We start from the raw sequence: 13,237 nt of genomic DNA, 5'->3' as shown, positions 1-13,237 counted from the left end.
AGAAAACGTGGGTTCTTGTACCTAAGCCCCATGGGCGGCACCGGTGGGCTGTAAATGGGTGTACAAAATTAAACACAATGCAGATGGCAGTATTTCCAGGTACAAGGCTCGTTTGGTTGCTAAAGGCTACAATCAGGAGTATGGACTTGATTACTCCGAGACATCCACTCCTGTTATTCGGCAGGAAACCATTCGCCTGGTACTGTCACTCCCGTGCGCAACAATTGGCTCATCAATCAGTTGGATGTTTCCAATGCTTTTCTTCATGGCATGCTTGATGAAACTATCTACATGACGCAACCACCGGGCTATGTTGATCCCCGCTTCCCTCAACATGTTTGCAAACTCCAGAAGTCTCTGTATGGGCTCAAGCAAGCCCCCCGTGCTTGGTACACACGTCTGAAAACGTTCCTCCAGGGACTCGGCTTCACGTGTTGCGTACACCACACGAGTCTGTTTACTCGACATTCAGCACAAGGTGCAGTCATTCTTCTTGTCTATGTAGATGATATCATTATTACAGGCTCTACTGCAGCTCTGATTCAGGATGTCACTCGAGCTATGCATACTACCTTCAAAATGAAGGACCTTGGCCCGTTACATTATTTTCTGGGAATGGAGGTTTCTCGGACAGGCAGCGGCTTGTTTCTTCATCAGTCAAAATATGCTCGAGATCTGTTGCAGAAAGCTGGACTGGAAAAATGCACCAGTCAACCAACACCGATGGCAGTCTCTTCGTCTACGAATGGAGCCGACACCCCCTTTGCCGATATCACCCACTTCCGCAGCCTCATTGGGGCTCTACAGTATCTGGCCATTACCCGTCCTGACATCCAGTTTGCTGTCAACCGAGTTGCTCAGCGCATGCATCAACCAAGTGAACATGATTACCATTGTCTAAAACGCATTCTCAGGTACATTTTTGGCACTCTTGGTCGTGGTTTACTCATTCGACCCGGGGACTTGGAGCTTCGGGGTTTCTCAGATTCAGATTGGGCGAATGATAAAAATGACAGAAAATCTACATCGGGGTTTCTCGTTTTTTTGGGGCCGAACCTGATCTCCTGGTGTACAAAAAAACAACCCAAGGTCTCTCGGTCCTCGATTGAAGCTGAATACCACGCCCTTGCTCTTCTTGTTGCTGAGACCATGTGGGTCACATATATTCTTCGCAAACTCCGCGCCACTCACACTGTTCCTGCTCTCTATTGTGACAACAAATCAACCATCTGTGTGGCCAAGAATTCCGTCCTACACACCAGAATGAAGCATGTTGATACCGATTGTCTCTTTGTTCGCGATGAAGTTCAGGCCGGCACCATGACTGTGCAGTATGTACCCACTGAAGAACAACCGGCTGATATTCTCACCAAGCCTCTCCCGAGCCGACAGCACGATTACCTCAGTTCCAAGCTTCCGTTCGCTTCCGCTCAGCTCAGCTTGAGGGGGGATAATAACAGATAGTATTAAATAAATAGTATTAAATAATATTAGTATTTACTGTGTACTAATCCTAGTCCTATTAGGATTAGTACTCCTTAATCCTAGTCCTATTAGGATTAGTACTCCTTCCTATATCTCCTATATATATCTCCCATGTATTCCCTTATTAGGTTAACACTTCAATACAATCAATATTCCTTCACTCATATATAAAAGTAAATGCAACAAACAATCTTACAGTCCTAATTTCAATTCTGCTTAGATTCGAACTTCATAAACTAATTTATAAAAGTAATGCAACAAATAATCTTACAACCCTAATTCTAATTCTACTTAGCCTCGAACTTCATAAACTCATATATAAAAGTAAATGCAACAAACAATCTTAAGGCAAATAAAAATTGAAACCAAGAGACAAAAGGAAGAGAAAGCATGTGAAGAGAGAGACGATGAATTACCTTAAGAATGCAGTATTATTTAAGGCAAAGAGTTGAATCCAAAATGTAGGGGTCGGTGAAAGCAAACATATATGCCACGCTACCTACCACTGGAGCAAGATGGAGATAAAACTGTGGACTGAATTGACAAAATGCCCTCAATCAGTAATTTATTTACAAAGAAATAGACTGGTTGATACCCAAATTATAATCATGCTTCTAATATAGTTAAAATAATATTAAAATTAAAATTAAATATAAAAATTAAAACCCCACCACCTCAACTTTGTTTGCTTCTATTTTTTTAAATATGCCTATTATAATATTATTTATGCATTTTATATGCTTTTTTTATCAGTATTATGTATTGACGTCGAGTTTATTAGATTTTTGATGATATATTACCTTTTTCTGTTTGCATTTTTTCAATATATACAAATGGAAAAACAATTACTGCAATAACAATCCACATGCATAGTTGCGATTTCTGGATGCTTCAACATGGAAAACCTCAATGTGTAAATTAATGCGGTTCAGGATAAATTTCGATTGATCCTCAATGTGAACGTCGGAATCATGGTTTTAAATTATTTTAGTAATGAACCTGGCATAAAAAATATTTTATTTTGTCATGCTAAATTTATTTAAATAATAAAATTTAGGTAAGTAATTTTATTGGTACAAATATCTAAGTTGAGTGATTTTATTGATACAAAACAAAATTTAATGACTTAACTAGATAATTTCTTAAAATTGAGTAACATTTTTAGATATTAATTAGTGTAATTACCCCTGTCAATTACACTAATTACCTGTTGATCAATAATTACACTCTAGTCAAACAGAACCGACAACGTAATTGCGTCTAAATACAATAACAAGGTGGGTTTCCAAACACACTCATAATCGTCTAACCCAAAATTATTGATTGTTAATTATCTTTGTCAAAAACTAGTATTAAAAGTAATGAAAAAACATTAAAAAAAGAAGAAGGGTATTTGTGCAAATGGACCATATCCAGGTGTAGGGTCGGAATGACAGCAATAGAATTACATAGCCCTCCAGGCCCAGGCAAGCAAAAGATCAGAGAGTATATTTTTTTTTAATTACAGAAGAGAATAGAGAATCAAGAGTTAAGAGGGAGTAATTTTGAAAAGACAAGTAAGGAAATGATGGGGGATAGTGGCAACCTGCCAAGATTTATGTATTTTGCGGTGCCTTTGATGGTTCTGTGTTTATTGCACAAGGGTGAAGCAATATGGTTGAGTCTGCCGCCGACTGGTACCAAGTGCGTTTCCGAAGAACTCCATAATAACGTCGTCGTTTTGGCAGATTATGTTGTCATCTCCGACGATCATGTTCACCCTACCCCCACCATTTCCGCTAGGGTATGATGACTTTTTACTACTTTTGCTCTTAAATCTTATTTCCTTTTCCTTGATCCATCATAGAGATGGATCCAACATTTTTATGCTGGATATACATATATTTTGAAATTGACCTAGCTGTAAATAGTTATGGAATCCTCAATTGGTTATTTGAGATGAATGAATATTTTTTTTTGAGAAAGGTAACATTTACTTCTATATATCCACAGGTATACTACATCAAAGTGTAGTTCCCTCCAAAAATTTATACTTCAGCCCTAATATCAATGAATATTTTAGATATGCTAAGCTTCAGGATTATAGGCTTATTATTAGTAAACTGGAAAAATATCTTGTTGCTTTCTACCACTAGAATGAGCTGGAATAATAGTTCTGCTGAATGATATGTTAAAACTTTCGAGCTTGAGTTTCTTATATTTGTTGGTGAATTTGGAGCTGATTAAAGTTATAGGCTATTAATTGCCCAATTATTTTCTGGATATTGTATGAGAGTCAAGGTGCCAGCAAGATGTCTTTTTGCTGATTTTTAATTTTTGGACCTAGTATACCAAGCCAATTTTAGCTTGGTTGAAGTCTACAGATGATTATCTAATCACTATGATTGTTTTATTTTCCTTGCAAGCTGACAAATCCATCTGATGATTTATTCATTATTGTATACAAGTCTAGTTTCACATAATGCTGTATCTCTCTTTTTTCTTTTTATGTAGTCCTGATTTTGCATTGACTTGTATTTAGAAATGTTTCTCTTTTGAAACTGTGGGATCTTGAGATTTCAATGGTCTAAACCAGTATGAGCTTAATTTTAGACTTCATATTGTTTGGTTGAGAGTGACGATAAAGCTTTGTTTTCTCATTTTCTGAATTCATTTGTGCTCTAGGCAAATTTATTCACGAGGTACATTGTCTCTCTCTTCCCCTCCCCCCCTCATTTTCCTTTCCAGCACCAGAAGAGATCATTTAAATTGCGTGACATGAACTAGCTAGCTCTTGGTGTGAAGCTTTAGGTTCCACATTTCTGATGCAATGCAAAAGCATAAGGCCCACATTTCCCCCTTTTTCTTTATGAATGAAGCATTGCCACCTGGTACCACTATCGTTCTTTTCTTCAATTCCTCAGCAGTAAGAATGCTCTTCATGGGAGCTGAGTGCGTACACACAAAGAAGGAAAAAGGTGCAAAACGGAAATTCTTCTGGGCATTGTAGTAACAAAATATCAGTAGCTGAAAGTTCCTTTTACTCCTTTATGAAAAGGGCTTCGGCTTTCATGATTGACACACCTGAGAATTACCTGTGCCTTTCTGTTCTACAAATCAAAGAATCATTATGCACAATACTCCTTCTGACTGTAGAGTAGGATTAGAAGCTGTTGATGTTCTCCAACCTCCAAATCGTTAAGGCTCTCCAGAGTTAAATATCCTTGTAAACAGAGTCCTTCTACATCAAACCAATTGTAACATTGAACTTCTTGTGCTCATATTTGGTTATCTTTATAATAGGATTTCAGTACTAAAAGGGTTATATGTTTCTACCTGATTCAACATGTGAAAATGGTGATTTCTTACTATTATTGTGGAAATTTTAACCTGACCAACAAAATATGCACATGTAGTTGAATATCTAAACACATTTAATATTAGTCTCTAGCTACTAATGGTTTAGCGGAAATATAAATTTTCAGATGTTAGAGAAATAAAATATGACTCAGGGTGCTTGTAGACAAAGGATTTATAATTTGGAAAAGGGTCAAATATACCCTTGTACTATTGGAAATACTTTATAGATACCCTTCGTTATACTTTGGGGTCATATATACCCCTCCCGTAATACTTTGGTCCACATATATCCCTAACTTTAACAGATTGACACATGTCAGCTTAAAAATCAAATAACCCATTTCAAATTTTAATTACCCAATTACCTTGAACCCACCCATTTTCTACTGACCCACCTTCGTAGAAACTCATTTTTTGAAGTCATCTTCTCTACCTAAAATTTCCATTAAAATCAGGCATCAACCTCCGTGAAAGCTCACTATGAAACTCAAGGAATATGAAACTCAAGGAAGAAGTGAAAAAAGCTAATACCACCCAGATTGAATCCTCGACTTTCGGCGACCAACACCAGCAAAAGCATCTCACAAGATAAAATGGAAAACTTTTCGTAACACAAATAATGCAAATACCTTCTAAGAAAAGTTGATATTGAAGCTTATAATATAAATTACAGTTGAAGGAGATGGTGTGGGAACTTCTATTTTTTTACTGAAATTACAGTTGAAGGAGATGGTGTGAGAACTTCTATTTTTTTACTTATGCAGTCCTCCCTTGGTACTACTAGTCGTCTACTATTAATAAAATTACTTTATCCTAGTTAAAAGAAAATGGAAGCAATGCTTTCACTTCCTCCTCTAGCCTGATTTTAATGGAGGTTTCACTCCCTCCTTTAGTTCCACAATGAGCTTTTGTGGCTGATTTTAGTGGAGGTTTTAAATAAATGAAGATGACTTATGTAATTGGATTTGGTTGAAGGTGGGTCATCCGAAAAATGGGTTTTAAATGGGTCGTTTCAAAGAAATTGGGGATGGATTATTTAATTTTTAGCCTATCATGTGTCATTATGTTAAAATTAGGGGTATGTTCCAAAGAATAACGGGAGGGGTATATATGGCCCCAAGGTATAACGAAGGGTATATATAAATCATTTCCAATAGTATAGGGGTATATTTGACCCTTTACCGTTTATAATTTGTAAGATATCAAGCCTCAAATGAATGAGATCAGAAGGAAGTATGGTACCTAAATACAAACTATTCAGATATTGAGTCTCAAATTAGGAGAATGTCATAGTGTATGAAAATGTAACATGCAACATTTAGTTGCAATGATGGAAATGAAGAAATGTTATGTGATAAGATACCTAACATAGCTAAAGGAAGTCTATAAATGGCTGTAAGACCAGCAGAGTCATATTGGACTGCATGTTAGGCCTCTAACGTTCAGCATATTCCTAACATGAATGTTATAAATATGCGGATGTAGATTTGTGTCATAGAAGATTTAGGTAATCTGGCAAGATTTAATTAGTCACATCTAAAAGAGTGTGCAAGAATTATACATGGAGGATAAAATAAGAGTAGGTCTCTAATCTTTATATTACTCTATATGCAATAGTCCGTAGGTGCCATATGAGTGAAGGTGTTGAAAGGATGAGGTAGAGTGGGTTATAAAGTCGTGTCAAAGGACATACATTCGCAATCAATCTTGATAGTTTATAACAGAGTAAATGAAAGAAAGAATCCAATTACATGATATCAATTAGTTGGGATTAAGGCCTGATTGTTGTTCTTTTGATATAGTAACAATTTTGTTGATAATGTCTGGGCAAAAAATTACCCATAAACAAGAAGTACACCAAAAAATAGACAAAACCTAATGAAAGATACCACCCAATCTTCCATACATAAAGATTCTCATGGGTGCACAAAATCAAATAAGGGATAAAAGGTTATTTTTGAATTGAGCAAGATTAATCTCTGCACTTTCAAAAGCTCTTCTATTTCTTTCACCTAATATGACCCACATGATGCGCTAGTGGAGTAGTATTCCAAACCCTGCATCTTCTCTTCCACCACCTATCACAATTATAATTGAGCATGAGATCCTTTATAGTTTCTAGTACCACCCAAGTCATTCCAAACAAACACAAAAATTCTCACGATAACCTCTAGGCTACCGGACAACGAAGGAGTAGATTGTCAACATCTTCAGTCGAACGCTTATACATGAAGCACCAACTAATGCAAGTAACATTTCTCTTAGATTGTCGACCATCAATATCGCTCCTCTTGTAGCTAGCCAAGTGAAGAATCACATTTTTTCTCTATATCTTAGGTATCCAAATCAAACTATGCGGAAATGCGATCTCCTCCCTAATAGTGTTATCAAAAGCAAAAAGCGCAAAAGCTCTAAGGTCCATTGGGGCTTTAAGCCCAAATAAAGCACGAACTTTTATAAATAAAGCCCAAATGTATATGTTTAGTCCAAGAGTAATAATACATAACCATGAATGACAAATATATGAACAAATAAATTGCAAAATAATTACGATAAGGTGAAATATCAATTGTTTAGTGTTGCCTCTTCATAAGAGGTTCGTTGGCAAGGAAAGTATGCCTTAGAACCTTGGTGACAACACTGAAGTGCACATTAAACGAGGCGAAGCGCACAACACACTTTGAGCCTACCATCAGGGCTTAACCGCGCCTTTGATAACACTGCTCCCTAACCAGAAGCTTCTCATACAATGATAAATAACTAAGAATACCACACTATTCATTGGTTCCTCCTCTATACATCAGGGTTATACTCCCGAGTTCCTTTATTGTGAAACAGCTCGATTAGATTTGGAAATCTGCCACTTTCTAGTCATGAAAGTTTGTAATAAACCTCAACCCATAACACCTCTCCTTGTATCATCCGGACACGTTTGGAGTCTCATCTCCTTTTTGCATGACATTCTAAATTTGTTTGGAAATGCACGTCTTAATGTATGTCCTCACCCCACCTTTGCTCCCAAAAGTTTTATCTTCTCCCATCCCCTTATCTTGAAAGACACAAAACAATGTACTTCCCATCCTTTCAAAATATTCCTCCACAACCAGCATCTATGAGGCATACTAATATTTTTAGTCCTTCAAGCTCCTTCCAAGACCTCATATATTTCCATTATCATCTCCCTCCTCGAAGCATATTCCAAAATCTCCATAACCATTTGGCTGATAATGCCGTATTGAAAGCTCTGAAGTCTTTAGCCCAAGGCCACCACAATACATAGAAGTTGTAACAGTCTCCCACCACACCAAGTGAAGCTTCCTTGCCCCGTTTGCCGAATCCAATAGGGAGTTTCTTTGAAATCTTCTCAGTTCTTCTGTAACACTGACTGGAGCCAGACATGAAAAATGTGTGAATACTCAATAGTGTACTCTTAATAAGCACTTCGTTTCCTCCTCTGTATAAATATCTTTCTTCTAACTTACAAGCATTTTCTCAAACCTCTGAAGTACCAAATTCCTATGTTGTTTGGACTCTTAAAAAATTGCGACGGGTGCATGTCGGATTCTCCAAAAATAGTGTACTTTTGAAGAATCTAACACTGGTGCGGCATCAGTTTGGAGAGTCCGAGCAATATAGCCAAATTCCATGCAGCTCGGTCTTTATTTGAAGCACCTAATGGAGAACCAAGGTATGCTCTGGGGAGAGTTCCAACGTTACAATTCAAAACATGTGCATGAATCTCAATATCCTCCACATCTCTAACTTGTATGATCTCACCCTTTCTAATGTGGATCTTAGGGTCTGACACCACCTGAAACCATGTTTAATGCATATACCAAGTATCCAATTAAGTGATGAGTCCTATAAAAATCACAGAAAACTAAAGTGTCATCTGCAAACACTAATTGTTTTTGGGAGAAAGTTTCGGTGTATGAAGACAGTACCGAGAGAGCTACAATTCTTTCCTACCCATCCTTGTATATTGCAAATAGTGACATCTAACGTTGAGGTTAGTTGAAACTTCATGATGGCAAGTTGGTAAATAACATTTTCAGTCCTTTGTAATATGGTGACACCAAAACCATTATGTTCTGCAGTAATTTAGTAGAATAGATGGTTATGTTGAGTGCTTTTTCTCCGCGTACTTTTTGCCATATATTTTGGAAGTACAGCTTTAAATGCTACGTTGTGATAATCGAGAAATTCCTTACAGTTGACTTGGTGCACAGTTCGAAACTAGAGTCATTGGATTGGAGGGTGCAGGTGATGCCTTGTTGCTTGTAGTTAGCCTTGCCTGCTTAGTGTGGAAGTGCGTAAAGTAGGCTCATTCATTGGTTGATAAAGATCCTGTAGTAGCTGAAGGTTGTTTTCTTGCTATATCGTTATAAAAGTTTGATGCATACATTCTTTTCTGGATAATGGTGCCGCAGCCCCTATACCCTTCTCCACATAAATTCCAGGTTATTTTTTTGAGTGAGGTGCGAATTCCTGGCATGCACCTAACCCACACATAACGCTATAACTAGACCAAATCCCTAGGGGCAGCTTTGAAGGCATTTTAAAGTATTTTCAATTTGCTCGGTGTAATTTGTGTTACTGTTGAAATTCTATCATGTGTTTATTTTGCTTTACATCCATATCTGCATATCTACATTGCAGGATTAGTATTAATCTAGAGATATAGAATAAAAGGCTGGATATTGTATCTTTTTCGTAGTTATTGTTCACACAGTTTGTTAACAACTAAAGAAAAAAGTCAAAAACTCACTCGCACATGCTCATGAAAGTAGAGTAGGGTTCTGGAATTCTATGTAGTTTCAGGTGGTATTGATATTTATATAATGAATACTGAAGACCTTTCATGTAAACAAAAACTTTTGGTTAGCCACTAAATTTGAGGTAGTGTGTGTTTCCGTCTTGTCCCTTAAACCTCTCAGGGTTTGCCATGTTACAGAGATGGCAGTTTGCTTGTATATTGGTTTATATGGATAGATTTATGTCAACTGTTCAGACAGGCTTATCTGACTGCTTTGTTGCAATACTAAAAATCATGTCTTGTGTGTTACTTTGCAGGTCACCTCGCCATATGGAAATACTCTTCATCATAAGGAGAACGTAACACACAGTCAGTTTGCCTTCACAACTACAGAGGCTGGCAACTACCTAGCATGTTTTTGGGCTGATAATCCAGGAGGTGGGAGTCTCAGTGTAAACATTGACTGGAAAAATGGAATTGCTGCCAAGGATTGGGAATCAGTTGCCAGAAAAGAGAAGATAGAGGTGAGAAATTGAGTAGTTCAAAATGAGTACAGACCTGTTATCTTGGATCCAACCACATAGAGAGAGTAGTAGTCACTGCGAGAGCAAGACTACAGATTTCGAAAATCTCTATTCATCCCATACTTTGAGATAAATAAATGACACCGATACATGTTACTTGTTGGTAGCATGAAATGTCCTACTTCCAACAATATGGATGATAATGGACAGGTCATCTAGTGAGGCAACACCTATTTGAGTTGATGATAATCTTGGAATTAATCGAGAATATATGAAATTGAAAAGAATAGTAAAGATTGTTTCTAGATCTTCTCTTGCATTTCTCGTGATTCTAAGTTTTGAATGGCATGCCCTGTGGATATGTTGATCATGATAGATAGAAAGTTGCAATTGCGAATGAAGCATTTACTACTTCTTTCTTTGCCGAACTCCTTTAGGTGTTTAAAGTTGGTAACAGTAAACATTTGGGTATTTGAGGGTTTAATCCTTTTTTTAGCGGCTAAGAGATAACAATCAGTGTAAGTTCAGTTACCTCCTTTAACTTTAATAGAAACTGAAGATATCAAGTTAAGATATCCAAGGGTGTGGCCTAACGGTTAATGAAGTGGTTGAGAACTTTAAGGTATCTGATTCAAATCCCATCAGAGACAAAAAGCACTAGGTGATTTCTTCTCATCTATCTTAACCTTGGTGGATAGAGTTGAGTAGTACATGTTGTTATGGGAAGTGGCAGGTATCTTGTGAAATTAGTCGAGGTGCGCTCAAGCTAAGTCTGGACACCACAGTTATATTTAAAAAAAGATATAAGTTAAAAATTAATCTTACCTCTTAAAGAATTGAGTAAGATAAATTCCAAGTCAACACTCACAAATGTGTAAAGAAGAAAAACCTCTCAAATAATATTCATAATATTTGTATCCAAACTAAAAATAACTAAATTTATCGTTATATGTATAGGGCAATCCTATCCCAAATATGATGTGCTTTGACTCCTATTTTAATGGAAATAATAAATATTAAATCCTAATAAGAAAACTTTGAAACTAGGAAGCAAGGTCAAAAAGAATGTCACTCACCGTAAAGATATGATATCTGGGCCTAACTCCACCCCAAAACCTAGCTCATAAGGGGAAGATTGCCCAAGTCAATATAAGCAAACACTAAACCATCCCAACCATTGTGGGACTTTTACCCACTCCAACATCCCCCTTCACGCCCAGGCCCGATTGGAGCGTGGACCGGGAGCCAAACGGGGATTGACCTGGCTATGAGAACCATGAATATGACAGTTGGGCCTAACTCAACCGCAAAAGCTAGCTCATAAGGGGAGAATTGCCCTAGTCCATGTAAGCAAACCGCTTCTTCATTCTCCAACCAATGTGAGACTTTACCCACTTTAACACTTACGGAATGAGGAATAGTTTCCAAACTACTAACTATAACACAAGCCTAAAGTTGCATTAATATCAGCCCCTTTGAACATGAGATTTCAGCCTTATTTTGGGAATGAACTTCAGCCTTTTGGGCTTGATTTCTTCAGCATCTTTGGGTATGCGAATCAGGTTTACTTTGGCTCCTTGGGGCCTCCATGTGGCAGGTCCTTGGGCTCTCCTTTGAGGCCCAATCTTACTCCAAGGCTTGGACTTGAAACATGAAATATGTGTAGGCCTTAGCTGATTATTCTCCACAATTCTTGGACTTGTTCTTGGGCTTTTTCCACAATAGGTATCTTGTTGATTTCCCGTTAAAACCTGTCAATCTTACATGAAGGTGTGCCACCGTGGTAGCATCACGCCTCTTCTTGTGGGGGAAGACAAAATAATCACCTTATGACTTATTCAAGAAAATCATCTATAGAAAATACTTCCAAGTTTTTGTTGAAATTGGTATATGTTTGGCATACTGTAATGGATATTCCTGCCTACGTATTTGCACACTGGGAAAGGATCATATATGATTCTTTTTTATTTTTTATTTTTTTTGTGCTCTTATAACTTGATATCCAGATGTATTCTCAAAATTCTATGATTTTTTCACACTTTCTACATATGGTAGGGTGTTGAGCTTGAGCTGAGAAAGCTTGAAGGGGCTGTGGAAGCCATTCATGAAAATTTGATTTACCTGAAGACCAGGTATATATATTAGCTTATGGAGGCAATAACTTTTATTTGTTTGCATTTATTCTTCATCTCTCAACTTTTTTTGCCCCTTCAGGGAATCAGAGATGCGGTCAGTGAGTGAAACGACAAATGCACGTGTAGCTTGGTTCAGTATCATGTCTTTGGGAGTCTGCATTTTGGCATCAGTTCTGCAAATATTGTACTTGAAGCAATATTTCCAAAAGAAAAAGCTAATTTAGGCCATCTTTAGGTGAAACTTTTTTTCCTGGATAGCAGAAAGAACCTTAGACTACCATATTTCCACTCTTCTTTAACAATTCATTTTATTTTTTTTGGTTATATTAGTGGATCCAGCTTTCATCGTGTCATACGACAAAGATAAGATTTACTGTCCAGCTTTTTGTGTATACAAGGACTCAGACATAATGCAACATAACTTGGAGCCATTTGCTTTTATTATTGTTTATTGTTACTTAGTTGATAATGTTGTTGTACGTTCTCTGAAGCAGCAGCATTAATTTATCTCTGGACACCCTACCGATCAATTTGATATGATTGATCTTGGAAATAATTTCTCACCAAGAAACAAACATGGCCACAACTCTACATGGTTCATTCAAAATTACTTTCTAAAGTTGTGGCTTCTAGTATTCAACTATCATACTTAGGCAATCTGGGTTCGTGTACTGGATCTACAATGAAAATTCTACGACCATAAAATACTGACTCGAGTGGGCAACATCCTGGAAAGCTACTTAAAATTGATGCATGTACTTCCTCTACAACTAAAGGTAAATATGTCTGCATTGGTGGTGGAGTTAGAGACTATAAGAAGGGTGTGCAAAATTTAGAAACTAATAAAATATTTCAGCAAGTGGGTTAGGATCTATCGGATGAAAGTCATGTGTCATAATTAAACACTAAAGGTGGAGATTTAAAATAACAAGTAAATCTCCATTTTTAGTTTTTAATTATGACACATAACTTTATCCAAGTGTGTATTTGAGGAAATG

General features: G+C 37.1%; 1 protein-coding gene across 1 annotated transcript; it reads left to right on the top strand.

The window, feature by feature from the left end:
- Window positions 1-2,803: 2,803 nt before the first annotated feature.
- On the top strand, window positions 2,804-12,683 carry LOC107032109 (transmembrane emp24 domain-containing protein p24delta3-like). Its single transcript, XM_015233686.2, has 4 exons — window positions 2,804-3,268; window positions 9,898-10,104; window positions 12,160-12,236; window positions 12,319-12,683. The coding sequence occupies exons 1-4, from the start codon at window positions 3,050-3,052 to the stop codon at window positions 12,461-12,463; spliced, it is 648 nt and encodes a 215-aa protein (XP_015089172.1). The 5' UTR covers window positions 2,804-3,049; the 3' UTR covers window positions 12,464-12,683.
- Window positions 12,684-13,237: the final 554 nt, after the last annotated feature.

The sequence above is a fragment of the Solanum pennellii genome, chromosome 10 (assembly GCF_001406875.1).
Source record: "Solanum pennellii chromosome 10, SPENNV200".
Taxonomy (NCBI): domain Eukaryota; kingdom Viridiplantae; phylum Streptophyta; class Magnoliopsida; order Solanales; family Solanaceae; genus Solanum; species Solanum pennellii.
Note: the sequence above shows the minus strand (reverse complement) of the source record. Positions and strands in the feature narration are given on the sequence as shown.